Below are 15,627 nucleotides of genomic sequence, written 5' to 3' on the forward strand. Positions count from 1 at the left end.
AGGTCCAAGAACCCTGGTGACAAAGCTGGGGTCGATTGGAATGAATGGGGTTGGAATAGTATAAAAAGGGGAGTCAGAAGGGTATTAGAACACAAGGAAGGCTACAAGAGAAGGCGGGTGATAGACGTGTCCTGAACTGCTGCTCAACCATATGAGTGACTGAACTGCTGTACCATCATATGAATACCTGCTTGCCTGTACCATCTTTGGGTGAGATGACAATGCTAATAAACTATATTACTCTATCTATTGAATACTGGGCTCCTTTCTAATTGGGGAGGTTGCTACTGCCTGATGGTGTAAGCCTGTCATGAGCAGATTCTAGGTTGGGGTAATTAAGTATCTAGAGGGGATTTGCTGTCCTTTCTGGGATAGTACAGAGAGCCCATGGCTTCCGCTGCCCAAACGGGTGAGGCAGACCTAATCATTACAGAGTCTAGAACTATGGATTCTTTTGGGCGGAAGGCCTACCATTCTACTATGCTTGTGTCCAAAATTCAGTCTTACCAGCTCTACACGAGCATTCACATGCGGAACAATGTGCGGCAGTTGGTGGACTTGGTTGACAAGCTCCCGTCGGAGCGGGCCAAGCCGTTTCAGGAGGTGGTCAGGCAGTTGAAGGCGTGTCGTAAATTCCTGTCCAGGGGTGCTTACGATACTTTTGATGTTGCATCTAGGGCCGCTGCTCAAGACTCTCATGGCTTCTTGTCACTGACCTGGACAGTAGAGTCCAGCAGCGTGTGGCGGATGCCCCTTGCCGGGGGGATAATGTTTTTGGTGAGAAAGCCGAGCAGTTGGTGGAGCACCTCCACCAGAGAGACACTGCTTTTGACAAACTCTCCCACCGGACACCTTCAGCATCTACCTCAACTGGTAGACGTTTTTATGGGGGAAGGAAGAATGCTCCCTACGCTTTCAGTAAGCGTAGGTACAATCCACCTTTCCGACAGTCTGCCCCAGCGCTTGTTCTCGTCAACAGCGTGCGCCTCAACAGGCCCCTGGAGCTTCCCAGCAAAAGCAAGGGACGGGCTTTTGACTGGCTCCAGTGCAGCATAGCCGAGATCAAAGTGTCTGTGCCGGACATCTGTCGGTTGGAGGGAGGCTAAAATTTTTTCAACAAAGGTGGCCTCTCATAACCTCCGATCAGTGGGTTCTTCAAATAGTCCGGTTAGGATACTCCCTCAATTTGATATCAAAACAGCCAAATTGCCCACCGGGAGCTCAGTCCTTCAGCTCCCAACACAAGCAAGTACTTGCAGAGGAACTCTCCACCCTTCTCAGCGCCAATTCCAGGTACTTCCTTGTGGAAAAGAAAACAGGGGGGGATGCAGAAAGAGTCTTTGTACAGTATACAATAACTACAGATGCAATATAAAAGTCCTTTCTTTATATTTCTGTTTATGATAATATTAATAATATTGGACACTTAAGTTTCAGACTCAATTGGGCAGTTGATCGGACTGGGAAGTGGCAAGAATTGGAGTACCCAAGTCCTGCATATCCAGCCTTTGCTTGTGGGTCTGGTTATGTTATTTCCAAAGATATTGTTCAGTGGCTGGCAAGCAACTCTGACAGATTAAAGACTTACCAGGTAAAAAAAAATAAAATAACTGTAGAGCAGCAGTTCCTAGAGAAAAAGTCTATAGTCTGCTATTGAGATAGATACATACAGAAGAAGCCACTGCTTGCCCTAGAATTGACAGCTTGCCCTAGGACTGGCCACTGTCGAAAGCATGATGGGCTTAGTATAATAAAAGACTGAGGCATAAACTTGCATCTATCTGGATTCTCTTATCAGCAATTTATCTAAGGGGCCCTTTTACGAAACGTAAAATGGTATATCGTGAGGCACGTTCAGGCATCCTGTAGTAAGTGCCAAATCAGCATGCACCTACTGTATGCAAAAAAAATGTTTTTAGATGGGCCGTGTCATGGGGCAGAGAGTGGGCATTCCTTCACTAATCACGCTAACTGGTTAGTGCAGGATTATCGCATTAGCCCTTACTGCCAACAAAATGGGTGGCATTAAGTGCTCATATGATAAATTATTTTCACTGGCCGTACACTAATGGTAAAATTAGCATATGGCTATTAATACACCACATATAAAATTGACCATTTTACGGCTGCAGTAAAAATGGCCTTGGCATGCAGGAAAAACCTGTGCAAGGGCGTCCTGACACTTTTTGCTGTAGCTTAGTAAAAGGGTCAAGGGTCATGGATTTGATATATTGCCTTTCTGTGGGTACAACCAAAGCAGTTTTGGAGTGGATGAATGACCTACAGGCTTATTTTTGAAAGAGAAGGGTGCCCATCTTTCGACACAAATCAGGAGATGGGTGTCCTTCTCCCAGGGTCGCCCAAATCGGCATAATCGAAAGCCGATTTTGGGCTTCCTCAATTGCTTTCCGTCGCGGGGATGACCAAAGTTCACGGGGGCGTGTCGGAAGCATAGCGAAGGTGGGACTGGGGCCTGCCTAACACATGGGCGTCCTCGACCGATAATGGAAAAAAGAAGGGCGTCCCTGACGAGCACTTGGCCAACTTTACTTGGTCCATTTTTTTCTTACGACCAAGCCTCAATAAGGTGCCCGAACTGATCAGATGACCACCGGAGGGAATCCAACCCCAGTGGTCACCAACCCCCTCCCACCCTAAAAAAATCTTTTTAAATATTTTTTGCCAGCCTCAGATGTCATACCCAGCTTCATGACAGCAGTTTGCAGGTCCCTGGAGCAGTTTTAGTGGGTGCAGTGCACTTCAGGCAGGCGGACCCAGGCCCACCCCCCCTACCTGTTACGCTTCTGGTGGTAAATGTGAGCCCTTCAAAACCCACCAGAAACCCACTGTACCCACATGTAGGTGCCCCCCTTCACCCCATAGGGCTATGGTAGTGGTGTACAATTGTGGGGAGTGGATTTTGGGGGGCTCAACATACAAGGTTGAGAGCTATGCACCTGGGAGCAATTTATGAAGTCCACTGCAGTGCCCCCTAGGGTGCCCGGTTGGTATCCTGACATGTCAGGGGACCGGTGCACTACGAATGCTGGCTCCTCCCACGATCAAATGGCTTGGATATGGTCGTTTCTGAGATGGGCATCCTCGGTTTCCATTATCGCCGAAAATCAGGGACAACCATCTCTAAGAACGACCATCTCTAAGGTCGACCTAAATTTTGCGATTTGGGCATCCCCGACCGTATTATCGAAACAAAAGATGGACACCCATCTTGTTTCGATAATACGGGTTTCCCCGCCCCTGGATGGGGACGTTCTGTGAGGACGTCCTCAGGAAAACTTGGGCGCCCCTTTCAATTATGCCCCTCCTAGTGGTTAAAGCACTAGTCTTGACATCCAGAGGTGTCCGGTTCAAATCCCACTGCTGCTCCTTGTGAACTTGGGCAAATCACTTAACCTTCTATTTCCTCAGGTACAAGCTTAGATTGTGAGAACTGCAGGGACAGGGAAATATCCAGTGTACCTGAATGTAACTCACCTTGAGCTACTACTGAAAAAGGTGTGAGCAAAATCCAAGTAAATAAAAAAAAATGTTATCTACAGGTTAGATTAGATTGTTAAAGTCAGAACAGAAAGGACAGTATATTAAGTCAAAGAAACCATTAATATAATGGGGCCAATATTCAGCCATGACATATTTCAAGTTATTTATCCAGGTAAGCCACCAGTGCGGAATATGCCTGGTTAAAGTTAGATTTTGATTTTAGATTTAATTACTTGCCTTTTCCAAATGCAAGCTCAAGATGAATTACACATTGAGGTACAATTTTCCTGTCCAAGTGGAGTGCTATTTGTGTTCTGACTTAACCAGATAGTGCTGAATATGAGCACTATCCAGCTGAAGTTTAAATGTGCCCTTGCATGCTTCTCTTCTCCCCCGCCCCCAACATTTAACCAGTTTATATGGGTAGAAAATTTTAAATATAAGATCTTTGGACAGATCTTTTGAATACAAGCCTCAGGGTTTCTTTAGCCTAGGGCGCAGTATGTCTCATTGCAGGTTTGTATTTCTTTTAATTGTAGCCTTACACCATCCCTGGTGTTGGTCTCTGTTTTGTCATGGTGGTGTTCTTTTACTTGTGATTTGGTCACCTAGGTATCCAAGTTGTTCTGAATACTTGTGTCTTGTTCATTGACTTAAAGGTGCATTTTTGATGTTTATTTATTTGGATTTTTGCTCACACCTTTTTCAGTAGTAACTCAAGGTGAGTTACATTCAGGTCTAAATCTGATTTTGGATGTTTTGCTGAAAACATCTGAACATCAAGTGGAAAACAGGGATTTTTGAACCAGAAAAATGTCTTTTCGTTTCAAAAATGGACATTTCCAACATGTTTTGTGCTCAGCATGTTCTTTTTTGTGACCATTTTTGAAAAAAAAAAAAAGTCTAAGGGAAAAATGCATAAAAAACAAGCCATTGGGATGTATGGGGGGGGGGGGGGAACAGCATTTTTAGTAGATTGGCCACACCCTAGGGGGCGCTGCAGTGAACTTCACATAAAAGGTCCTAGGTACATATCTCACCGTTACCCTTCCAAACCCACCAAACACCTATTGCACCAACTAGCAACAGCATTCAAAAGGGCAGTGGTGCATCCTTTGCTAAAGAAGAACATCCTTGACCAGTACAAACTTGAACATTACCAGTCAGTATCCAACATCCCATTTTTAGGAAAACTTACAGATCAAATTGTGATCAACTCAGTAATTGGCTAGAAGAGAGAAACTGGCTAGATCCATGTCAGGCTGGATTGATACCTGGTTATGGAACAAAAAACACTCCTTGTATCCCTACTAGATGATCTTCACAGAAACCGAAATAGGGAATTTGCTTTGGTGTTAGTACTGCTAGATTTCTCAGCAGCTTTTGACACTGTGAATCACAATATTATGCTAGCAATATTATGGTATCAGTGGAACAGTACTTGCCTGGTTCAGATCCTATCTGTCCATAGTGTTCGGGAGCACCTCATCACCCCCAGCTCCAATTGATTCAGAATGCTGCAGCAAGACTAATAGAAGGTTGTAAGTGACATTATCAGATCACACCATTTTTGCAAAAACAGAGCCAAATTTAAAACTCTTATGTTTGACCCGGAGTACTTGAAGAACAGGATCTCCCTCTACTACTACTACTTAACTACTACTTAACATTTCTAGAGCGCTACTAGGGTTACGCAGTGCTGTACAAATTAACAATTAAGGACGGTCCCTGCTCGGAAGAGCTTACAATCTAATGGACGAAATGTCAAGTTGGGGTAGATAAGTTTCGTGAGAAGTGGTGTAGTGATTAGGAGCCGAAGGCGACATTGAAGAGGTGGGCTTTGAGCATTGATTTGAAGATGGGTAGGGAGGGGGCACGGCGTATGGGCTCAGGGAGTGTGTTCCAGGCATGGGGTGAGGCGAGATAGAAGGGACGGAGCCTGGAGTTGGAGGTGGTGGAGAAGGGTACTGAAAGGAGGGATTTGTCTTTGAGAGCGGAGGTTACGGGTAGGGACGTAAGGGGAGATGAGGGTAGAGAGGTACGGAGGGGCCGCAGATCGAGTGCATTTGTAGGTGAGTAAGAGAAGCTTGAACTGTATGCGGTATCTGATTGGAAGCCAGTGAAGTGACTTGAGGAGAGGGGTGATATGAGTATATCGGTTAAGGCGGAAGATAAGACATGTGGCAGAGTTCTGGATGGACTGAAGGGGGAGTAGATGGCTACGTGGGAGGCCGGTCAGGAGTAGGTTGCAGTAGTCAAGGCGAGAGGTAATGAGAGAGTGGATGATAGTTCGGGTGGTGTGCTTGGAGAGGAAGGGGCGAATTTTGCTGATGTTATAGAGGAAGAAGCGACAGGTCTTGGCTATCTGCTGGATGTGCGCAAAAAAGGAGAGGGAGGAGTCGAAGATGACACCGAGGTTGCGGGCAGATGAGACGGGGACGATGAGGGTGTTCTCAACTGAGATAGAGAGTGAAGGGAGAGGGGAAGTGGGTTTGGGTGGGAAGACAATAAGTTCAGTCTTAGACATATTCAGTTTCAGGTGGCGGTTGGACATCCAGGCAGCAATGTTGGATAAGCAGGCCGAGACTTTGGCCTGGGTATCCGCAGTGATTTCTGGTGTGGAGAGATAAAGCTGGGTGTCGTCGGCATAAAGATGATAGTGGAAACCATGAGAAGAAATCAGGGAGCCTAAGGAAGAGGTGTAGATCGAAAAAAGAAGGGGCCCAAGGACAGATCCCTGAGGAACTCCAACAGAGAGCGGGATAGGGGAGGAGGACGAACCATGAGAGTGTACTCTGAAGGTACGATGGGAGAGATAAGAGGAGAACCAGGAGAGGACAGAGCCCTGGAACCCAAGGGAGGACAGTGTGTCAAGAAGTAGGTTGTGATTGACAGTGTCAAAAGCGGCGGAGAGGTCGAGGAGGATGAGGATGGAGTAGTGACCTTTGGATTTGGCGAGGAATAGGTCATTGCAGACTTTAGATAGTGCCGTTTCTGTTGAGTGTAGGGGGCGAAAGCCGGATTGGAGCGGATCGAGGATGGCATGAGAGGAGAGAAAATCAATACAGCGGCTGTGAACGGCGCGTTTAAGTATCTTGGAGAGGAAGGGTAGGAGGGAAATGGGTCGGTAGTTGGAGGGACAGGTAGGGTCAAGTGATGGTTTTTTGAGGAGTGGAGTGACCACAGCATGCTTGAAGGTGTCCGGGACAGATGCAGTGGAGAGAGGTTAAGTATATGACAGATGGTGGGGGTGATGGTAGGAGTGATGGTGTTGAGTAGGTTAGTGGGGATGGGGTCAGAGGAACAAGTGGTGGCTTTCGAGGAGGAGAGGAGATGGGCGATTTCCTCTTCGGTGATAGCAGGAAAGGAGGAGAAGGAGGCCTGGGTAGGTTGGATGAGAGAGTGAGATATATGCTGAAGAGGAGGAGAGGGAGTAGTGGTGAATTCGAGGTTGATCTTCTGGACCTTGTCACGGAAGTAGTGGGCCAGAGATTGAGGAGAGAGTGAAGGGGGGGGTGGGAGCAGAGGGCACTTTGAGGAGGGAGTTGAGGGTGGCGAATAGACGACGAGGGTTAGAGCTAAGGGAATTGGTCAATTGGATATAATAGTCCTGCTTAGCGAGGAATAGGGAGGATTGGAAGGAGGATAGCATGAATTTGAAGTGAATGAAGTCAGTAAGGGTGCGAGATTTCCTCCAGAGGCGTTCAGCCGAACGGGCGCAGGAGCGAAGGTATCGGGTGCACGGGGTCAGCCAGGGCTGGGGATTGGTACGTCTTATGGGCCGGGAGGTGGACGGTGCAAGGGTGTCTAGAGCAGAGGAAAGAGTGGCATTGTAGGTGGAGACAGCTTTGTCAATGGATGTGGAGGACAAGATGGAAGGGAGGAGATCAGAGATAGTAGAGGATAAGGTGGAGGGGTCAACAGCCTGGAGATTTCTGGACGTAGTAGTTAATGTTGGGCGAGAGTGAGGGGGAGGGTGCTGAAGTGTGAATGTGATAAGGTGGTGGTCGGAGAGAGGAAGAGGTGAGACGCGGAAAGTGGAGGGTGAGCAAGTAGAAGAGAGGATGAGATCAAGACAGTGGCCAGATTTGTGAGTAGGGGTGGTGGGGCTCAGTTGGAGGTTGAAGGAGGAGGTAAGAGTGAGGAACTGAGCAACATATGAATCGGAAGGGTTATCAGTGTGGATGTTGAAGTCACCGAGAATGAGGGATGGGGATGAGGGCTCAAGAAAGACGGCGAGCCAGGCATCGAAGTCTGTAAGGAAGGATGGGAGGGATTTATCAGGGGGGCGGTAAATGACTGCAACTCTGAGTGAACTTCAAAGGATGAGAAGCTGTGAGACTGAGGTAGGTGGAGAGGTTGGAAACTGCAGGCGTGCGAAAGTAGCAGTCCGACGCAGCCACCGCGGCCGTCTGGGCGGGGCGAATGGGAGAAAAGATATCCTCCGTGGCATAGGGCTGCGATTGAGGCAGAGTTGTCTGGGGTGAGCCAGGTTTCAGTTAGGGCGAGGAGATGAAGAGATCGTGGGTGAAGGGAAGTTTGTTGCAGATTGAGTGGGCGTTCCACAGGGCACACGAGAAGAGGAGGGGGGGAGGAGGGGAATAGGGATGAGATTGGAGATATCGCGGGATCGTTTGCATAGATGAGATGAGGATGAGGACAGGTGTGGGGGACCTGGGTTGGGATTGATGTCACCCGCGGATAGCAGGAGAAGGAGCAAGAGAGTGCGGAGAAGGGTGGGTGAGGAAGGGCGACGAAGACGGGATGCGCTTAGGAGGAAAGGGGAAGGGTTCATGGCAGGAAGGAGGTGTTTAAGGTTGAGAGCTAGGAAGGAGGAGGAAGACAGTAGGGATGGAGAGGTGGTGGGGGATAGGGGTAGGTAGGGGAGGGCGGAAGAGGACAGGGATGGGTAGTGAGATCGTGTGGAAGACAGCGGTGAGAGGGGGAAAAAATTAGGGAGGGACAGGGCAAGGAATAGGATGTGAATGGGGGCCATGGGTAGTGACTGAGGTGTTCAAAGGGAAGGTAGGTGGGCTGGGAGACAGGCAGGAGAGTGATGAGCTGGTAGGAGGATGGGCTGGGAGGCAGGCCGGTTTCAGGGTGGGTGGTAGACAGTCAGGTGATTGGTGGTAAGTCAATGATTGGCTAGTAGTCAGGTGATTGATGGTAAGTCAATGATTGGCTAGTGGTCAGGTTGAGTGGCAGGCTGGAGTGGTTTGAAGCAGGAGCTGGCGGACTAGGACAAGCTGATGCAGACAGACTGGAACAGGTTGTATCAGGCAGACTGGAGTAAGCCTGGAGGAGAGGGCCTGGAGTAAGGGAGTAGCTGGAGCAGACAGGCTGTAACACGCTGGATCAAGTAGACTGGAACAGGTTGAGGCAGATGGATTGGAGCAAGCAGGGAGAGCAGGATCGGGCGGACTGGAACAGCTGGATCAGGCAGATGGACTGGAGTAAGCAGGGAGAGCAGGATCGGGCGGACTGGAACAGCTGGATCAGGTGAACTGGAACGAGCAGGCAGGAAGCTGGATCAGGCGGACTGGAGCAGACAGGAAGAAGCTGGATCAGGCGAACTGGAGTAGGCAGTAGGAAGCTGGAGCAGGCGGACTGGAGCAAGCAGGAAGAAGCTGGATCAGGCGGATTGGAGCAGGCAGGAAGAAGCTGAACCTGGCGGACTGGAGCAGGCAGGGGGAAGCTGCATCAGGCGGACTGGAGCAGGCAGGAGGAAGCTGCATCAGGCGGACTGGAGCAGGCAGGAAGACGCAGGATCAGGCAGACTGGAGGCAGGAAGAAGCTGGATCAGGCAGATTGGAGCAGGCAGAAAGAAGCTGCATCAGGCGGACTGGAGCAGGCAGGAGGAAGCTGCATCAGGCGGACTGGAGCAGGCAGGAAGACGCAGGATCAGGCAGACTGGAGCAGGCAGGAAGAAGCTGTATCAGGCGGACTGGAGCAGGCAGGAAGAAGCTGGTTCAGGCGGACTGGAGCAGGCAGGAAGAAGCTGGATCAGGCGGACTGGAGCATGCAGGAAGAATCTGCGTCACGCAGGGAGAAGCCGGATCAGGCGGACTGGAAGACGCAGGGTGAAGCCGGATCAGGCGGACTGGAACACGCAGGGTGAAGCCGGATCAGGGGACTGGAACACGCAGGGAGAAGCCGGATCAGGCTTACACCAAGGTCTTCCCAAGGAGTATCCTTAACCACACCCTCTTGAAAAGAAATCACACAAAGTGATACCTGCAAACGAGCCTTCTCTGGAGTAGCCCCCACACTCTGGAATCTCTACTTCAGGAAGCAGGTGAAAGCTTGGCTCTTCAACCAGGCCTTTAACGGAAGAAGTAAATAACACCAGGTGAACATACTATAGCAGGACATGTTTATCCAGTCCTTCCCTAGCTGAGATAATGTTCAAACACCTTTCTGACCTCATTTGCAACCTTATTTAAACTAGTCCCTTATTTTTGTACTCCTGTTCAGGGGCGTAGCCACGGGTGGGCCTGGGCCCACCCACTTTGGGCTCAGGCCCACCCAGCAACGGTGCACCCAATGGGCCTTCTTTCCCCTCCCTCCCTCCCTTTCCATCTCCGTCGGGCAGCGCCAGCCTGCCTAACTCTACAGCAAAGCTGCACGGCACCAGGTCCGTCAGCATGCTGCCGCTACGCTCCTACCTTGTCATCTTTTGGCAGAGGTGTTAGTTCTGCTGCTAAATCTGCAGCGGATCCACGCAGTGCCAAGGCTGTCTCTCTGTACGCTGCTGCGACTGCTTCCTCTGCGCTAGCCCCGCCTCACCTTCTCCGATACTCTTTCTGAAGAGGCGGGGCCAGCGCAGAGGAAGGGGAGGGAGGGAGGGGAAAGAAGGCCTGCAGCGTGCCGACAGTCGGGTAGCTGGGAAGTGGAAGAGAAAAAAAGCCCTTCAGCGTGCCGGTAGGTGGTGCCTGGGGGAAGGGATCAGCAGGTGGCGGGGAAAAACCTGCAGCGGTGGTTTGGGGGAGGGGGGGGTTGCAGTGGCATAGCCAGACAGCCAATTTTGGGGAGAGGGGGGAGAGAGAAAATTTTGTGCCCACCCACTTTGTGCTCAGGCCCACCCAAAATTGGCTGTCTGGCTACGCCACTGCTCCTGTTATTGTATTTTATCTATCTATATGTTCCATCTTTGCTTACACCCTATGCTACATAAGTACATAAGTATTGCCATACTGGGAAAGACCAAAGGTCCATCAAGCCCAGCATCCTGTTTCCAACAGTGGCCAATCCAGATCACAAATACCTGGCAGGATCCCCCAAAAGTACAAAACATTTTATACCTTATCCCAGAAATAGTGGATTTTCCCTAAGTCCATTTAATAACGGTCTATGGACTTTTCCTTTAGGAAGCCGTCCAAACCTTTTTTAAACTCCGCTAAGCTAACCGCCTTTACCACATTCTCTGGCAACGAATTCCAGAGTTTAATTACATGTTGAGTGAAGAAACATTTTCTCTGATTCGTTTTAAATTTACTACATTGTAGCTTCATCGCATGCCCCTAGTCCTAGTATTTTTGGAAAGTATGAACAGACACTTCACATCTACCCGTTCAACTCCACTCATCCACTATCATATCTCCCCTCCCTCCCCTTTTCTCCAAGCTGAAGAGCCGCTTTAGCCTTTCCTCATAGGGAGGTTGTCCCATCCCCTTTATCATTTTCGTCGCCCTTCTCTGCACCTTTTCTAATTCCACTATATCTTTTTTGAGATACGGCAACCAGAATTGAACACAATATTCGAGGTGCGGTCGCACCATGGAGCGATACAAAGGTATTATAACATCCTCATTTTTGTTTTCCATTCCTTTCCTAATAATACCTAACATTCTATTTGCTTTCTTAGCTGCAGCAGCACACTGAGCAGAAGGTTTCAACGTACCATCGACGACGACACCTAGATCCCTTTCTTGATCTGTGACTCCTAATGTGGAACCTTGCATGATGTAGCTATAATTCGGGTTCCTCTTTCCCACATGCATCACTTTGCACTTGCTCACATTAAACGTCATCTGCCATTTAGACGCCCAGTCTCCCAGGCTCATAAGGTCCTCTTGTAATTTTTCACAATCCTCCCGCGATTTAACAACTTTGAATAACTTTGTGTCATCAGCAAATGTAATTACCTCACTAGTTACTCCCATCTCTAGGTCATTTATAAATATGTTAAAAAGCAGTGGTCTCAGCACAGACCCCTGGGGAACCCCAGTAACTACCCTTCTCCATTGAGAATACTGACCATTTAACCCTACACTTTGTTTTCCATCTTTTAACCAGTTTTTAATCCACAATAGAACACTCTCCAATTTCCTCTGGAGTCTTTCATGAGGTACTTTGTCAAATGCCTTCTGAAAATCCAGATACACAATATCAACCGGCTCCCCTTTATCCACATGTTTGTTCACCCCTTCAAAGAAATGTAGTAGATTGCTGAGGCAAGATTTCCCTTCACTAAATCCATGTTGAGCTTTTGAATATGCTCTGTAATTTTGTTCTTAATAATAGTGTCTACCATTTTGCCCGGCACCGACGTCAGACTCACCGGTCTATAATTTCCTGGATCTCCTCTGGAACCTGTTTTAAAAATCGGCGTTACGTTGGCCACCCTCCCTCCAGTCTTTCCATACCACACTCGATTTTAAGGATAAATTACATATAATTCCTTCAAAAAGGCGGTAAATAAATCCTAATAAATACCGTACTGAACTGTATACCACTGCCATATAGCCCTTATGGCTGCAGGTATCACCTATTGTTACGTCTGTGCTCACCTCGCCTTCTGGTGGCCAGAATCGGTGGCTGCTGTGGACCGTCACCCGTTTCAGATTTCAGCGCAGTCCGGTCCGGATCTTCCAGGCTGCCAGACTTACTTGCTTGGATTGAACCTACACAGCACTCGTAGTTTCCTGGTGATGGTTGCAGCTGAGCTCCAGGTGCTGCTGGGCTTATTAGCCATTCTGAAACCTTGCTGCTTTGCCTTTGCATTGCGTCTAAGGCCCTGGTATGTTGGTGCTTTTGCACTTCAGCCTGAGTTTGTTTCCTTACTCTAATTCTTGCCTGAAGTCTTGCCTGTTCTAGTTAGTCTATGTTTAGTTTAGAGTATTGCTTGTTTCCTGTATTGCTTGTTTCCCAGTCTTGTGTCTTGTTTGTATGTCTTGCCTAGTTCTGGGTTTATCTGTGTTTGTTCCCTGCTTCAGTGGCTGCTTGCAGCTTTCAGTTCAGTCTTGTGTCTGGTTGTGTTTGTTCCCTGTTTCAGTGGTTGCTCGCAGCTTTCAGTCCTGTCCTTTAGCCTATCCTTTCCCTGCCTTGCTGGCCCTGTGCTGCCTAGCTGTTAGCCAGTCCTGCCCTGTCCAGTAAGTCCTGCCGGCCACTTGAAGCCTTGAGCTCAACTCTTGGTGGAAAGTGGCCAGGTGCAGGTGAAGCCTAACTGTTTGTCAGAGATCTGCCCTGTCTAGCGTGGGGTGGTTTTGCCTGCCACTGCCGCTCCTCTATGCTACATAAGGACTTTTTCCTTTGTTGGTAATCCAGGTCTAAGCCTAGGTCCAGTCTCTACTCCCAGGTTGGATTTCGTTCTGGACCCAGTTTCTGCTCTTGATGAACTGATGACGCTCCAAGATTACCGCGATAAACTTTTTCTTGATCCAGCCTTGAGGAATACTCCTGAAGCTGCAGCTCAGAGAAAGCGGGCCTGTGGGTTTGGGTTTTCTGCAAACCCAGTTTTGGCGATTGATTCTTCTATCATGTTGGCATACTACCGCTACAAACTTCTCTCGGATCCAGCCCTGCGGGATATTCCAGAAGCTGAAGCCGAAAGAAGGCGCTGTGGAAGTCCCGAGTACAAGGCTTATATGCAGTTTCAATGGAACCTTCTGAAGGCCAGTCTCGGTTCAGTTCCTGAGTCCAGGCCGGGTCCCGGTTCAGCTCTTGTTCACAGTTCCAGCCAAGCTGCTGAGTCCACGCCAAGTTCCAGTTCCAGTTCCAGCCAAGCTGCGGAATACACGAGGTTCCTGTTCCAGCCAAGTTGCTGAGTCCACACTGTTCCCGTTCCAGCCAAGCTGCTGAGTCCATGCTGAGTTCCAGTTCCAGCCAAGCTGCGGAATCCATGCTGAGTTCCCGTTCCAGCCAAGCTGCTGAGTCCATGCTAAGTTCCAGTCCCAGCCAAGCTGCAGAGTCCAATCTGAGTTCCCGCTCCAGCCGAGATGCAGAGTCCGAGCCGAGTTCCAGCTCCAGCCAAGAGGCGAAGTCCAGTCCTGATGCCAGTCCGGGTTCCAGCTTTGAGCCTTGTTCAAGCTCCAGCCAAGCTACTGTCATGTTTTGCAACTCCTCCGTAGCAGTGGCGTACCAATGGGGGGGGGGGGGGGGGGCGGTCCACCTCGGGTGCACGCCGCTGGGGGGGGGGGTGCCGCGCACCTGTCGGCTCTTCGTTTTCATGCTCCCTCTGCCCTGGAACAGGTTACTTCCTGTTCCGGGGCAGAGGGAGCATGGAAACGAAGAGCCGACAGGCGCGCGGCACCCCCCCCCCCCCAGCAGTGTGCACTCGGGTGGGGGGGGGGGTTATTTCACCGGGGGGGGGGGTCGCGCTGCACCTGAGGGGTTATTTCACCGGGGGGGAGGTTGCGCTGTTCCGGGGGGTGGGGCGCATCGGTGATCCGCCCCGGGTGTCAGCGCCCCTAGGAACACCACTGCTCTGTAGATTTCACCATTGTTACCCGTGGAGACCTGAATTCCCCGTGGAAGTCGGGGGGGGGGGGCCTTGAGGGGGAGATACTGTTACGTCTGTGCTCACCTCGCCCTCTGGTGGCCAGAATCGGTGGCTGCTGTGGACCGTCACCTGTTCCAGATTTCAGCCCAGTCCGGTCCGGATCTTCCAGGCTGCCAGACTTGCTTGCTTGGATTGAACCTACACAGCACCCGTAGTTTCCTGGTGATGGTTGCAGCTGAGCTCCAGGTGCTGCTGGGCTTATTAGCCATTCTGGAACCTTGCTGCTTTGCCTTTGCATTGCGTCTAAGGCATGTTGGTGCTTTTGCACTTCAGCCTGAGTTTGTTTCCTTGCTCTAGTTCTTACCTGAAGTCTTGCCTGTTCTAGTTAGTCTATGTTTAGGTCCCGACAGCCGCGCCACCCCGTCTTCACCCGCGACGACCGCCGTTCACCAAGGGTTGAGCCCCCAGCTGCAGGCGGTCAACGGTTCTTCAGGAACCGCGGGATTACCGGACTGACCTCGGCTGGAACCGGGAGAGAAGCGGGCAGGAAGAAAGACAAGTCCAAACACTGGCAGCAGATCAGGACCAGCAGCTAACGGCGTAGTCGGGGTCAGGCAAGAGATCAAGGCAGGCGGCTAGTAGAGAAGTCAAAGTCAGGCTGGAGGTCGAGGCAGGCAGCTAGGCAGAGATACCAGGAAACAGTCCAAATTCCAGAATCAGCAAAACCAGGAAAATGACAGAACACAGGAACCACGGAGACTGGCTTCAGGAACAGAACCTGAAGCAAAGTGCTAGCTCAGTTCCCCTCCTTAAATACAGCACAACATCAGCCGCCCCGCCCCCGCAGGAACAGCCGACCAATCCGGCCCTGGGCATCGGCAGAGCCCCTCCGATTGGCTCTGTCCGATTTCCCAGGCGGGACTACCAACTTGGCCTCCCAGGAGCAGTGTTGCCAGATGGGTGGGTTTCCCACCCAATTGGGCTGGTTTTTAAGCCAGGATGCTGGAAATTTTCGAAGGCTGCGGGCTGCGGGAAATTGGGCTTCTTTTTCGTTGCAGCTGTGCAGGGTTTGCGCTTTTTTCAGGGGCTTCTATTGGTCCAATTTGGTCCAATAGAAGCTTTTCCGGGGTAGGGTTGACAACAGGGGCGGGGTTAATGACATCAGAGGTGATGTCAGGGGCGGGGCTAATGACAGAGGTGACGTTGGGGGCGGGGGCGGTGACGTTGGGGGCGGGGTTTGACTTTGGGTGGGTTTTGGGCTGGTTTAGGGCCGATTTGGGGTGGGGAAAATTTTTCCCATCTGCCCACGCTGCCCAGGAGGGAAGAAGACGTCGACCATCGTGCCTCGAACATAGCCCCTACAGCCGGCGACGGCCATCACTGCGGCGGCCCCTGACTCCCCGCCG

At 50.3% G+C, this 15,627-nt stretch overlaps 1 protein-coding gene across 3 annotated transcripts in view; it reads left to right on the forward strand.

Annotated features, from left to right (window-relative positions):
* The window catches only part of B3GALNT2 (beta-1,3-N-acetylgalactosaminyltransferase 2), a 362,190-nt gene that overhangs the window by 310,346 nt on the left and 36,217 nt on the right, over window positions 1-15,627 (forward strand). For all 3 annotated transcript variants that reach the window (XM_030198137.1, XM_030198139.1, XM_030198138.1), the window contains one exon: window positions 1,432-1,591. In XM_030198137.1, coding sequence (XP_030053997.1) covers window positions 1,432-1,591 — 160 coding nt within the window. The remainder of the gene's footprint in view (window positions 1-1,431; window positions 1,592-15,627) is intronic.

The sequence above is a fragment of the Microcaecilia unicolor genome, chromosome 3 (genome assembly GCF_901765095.1).
Source record: "Microcaecilia unicolor chromosome 3, aMicUni1.1, whole genome shotgun sequence".
Taxonomy (NCBI): domain Eukaryota; kingdom Metazoa; phylum Chordata; class Amphibia; order Gymnophiona; family Siphonopidae; genus Microcaecilia; species Microcaecilia unicolor.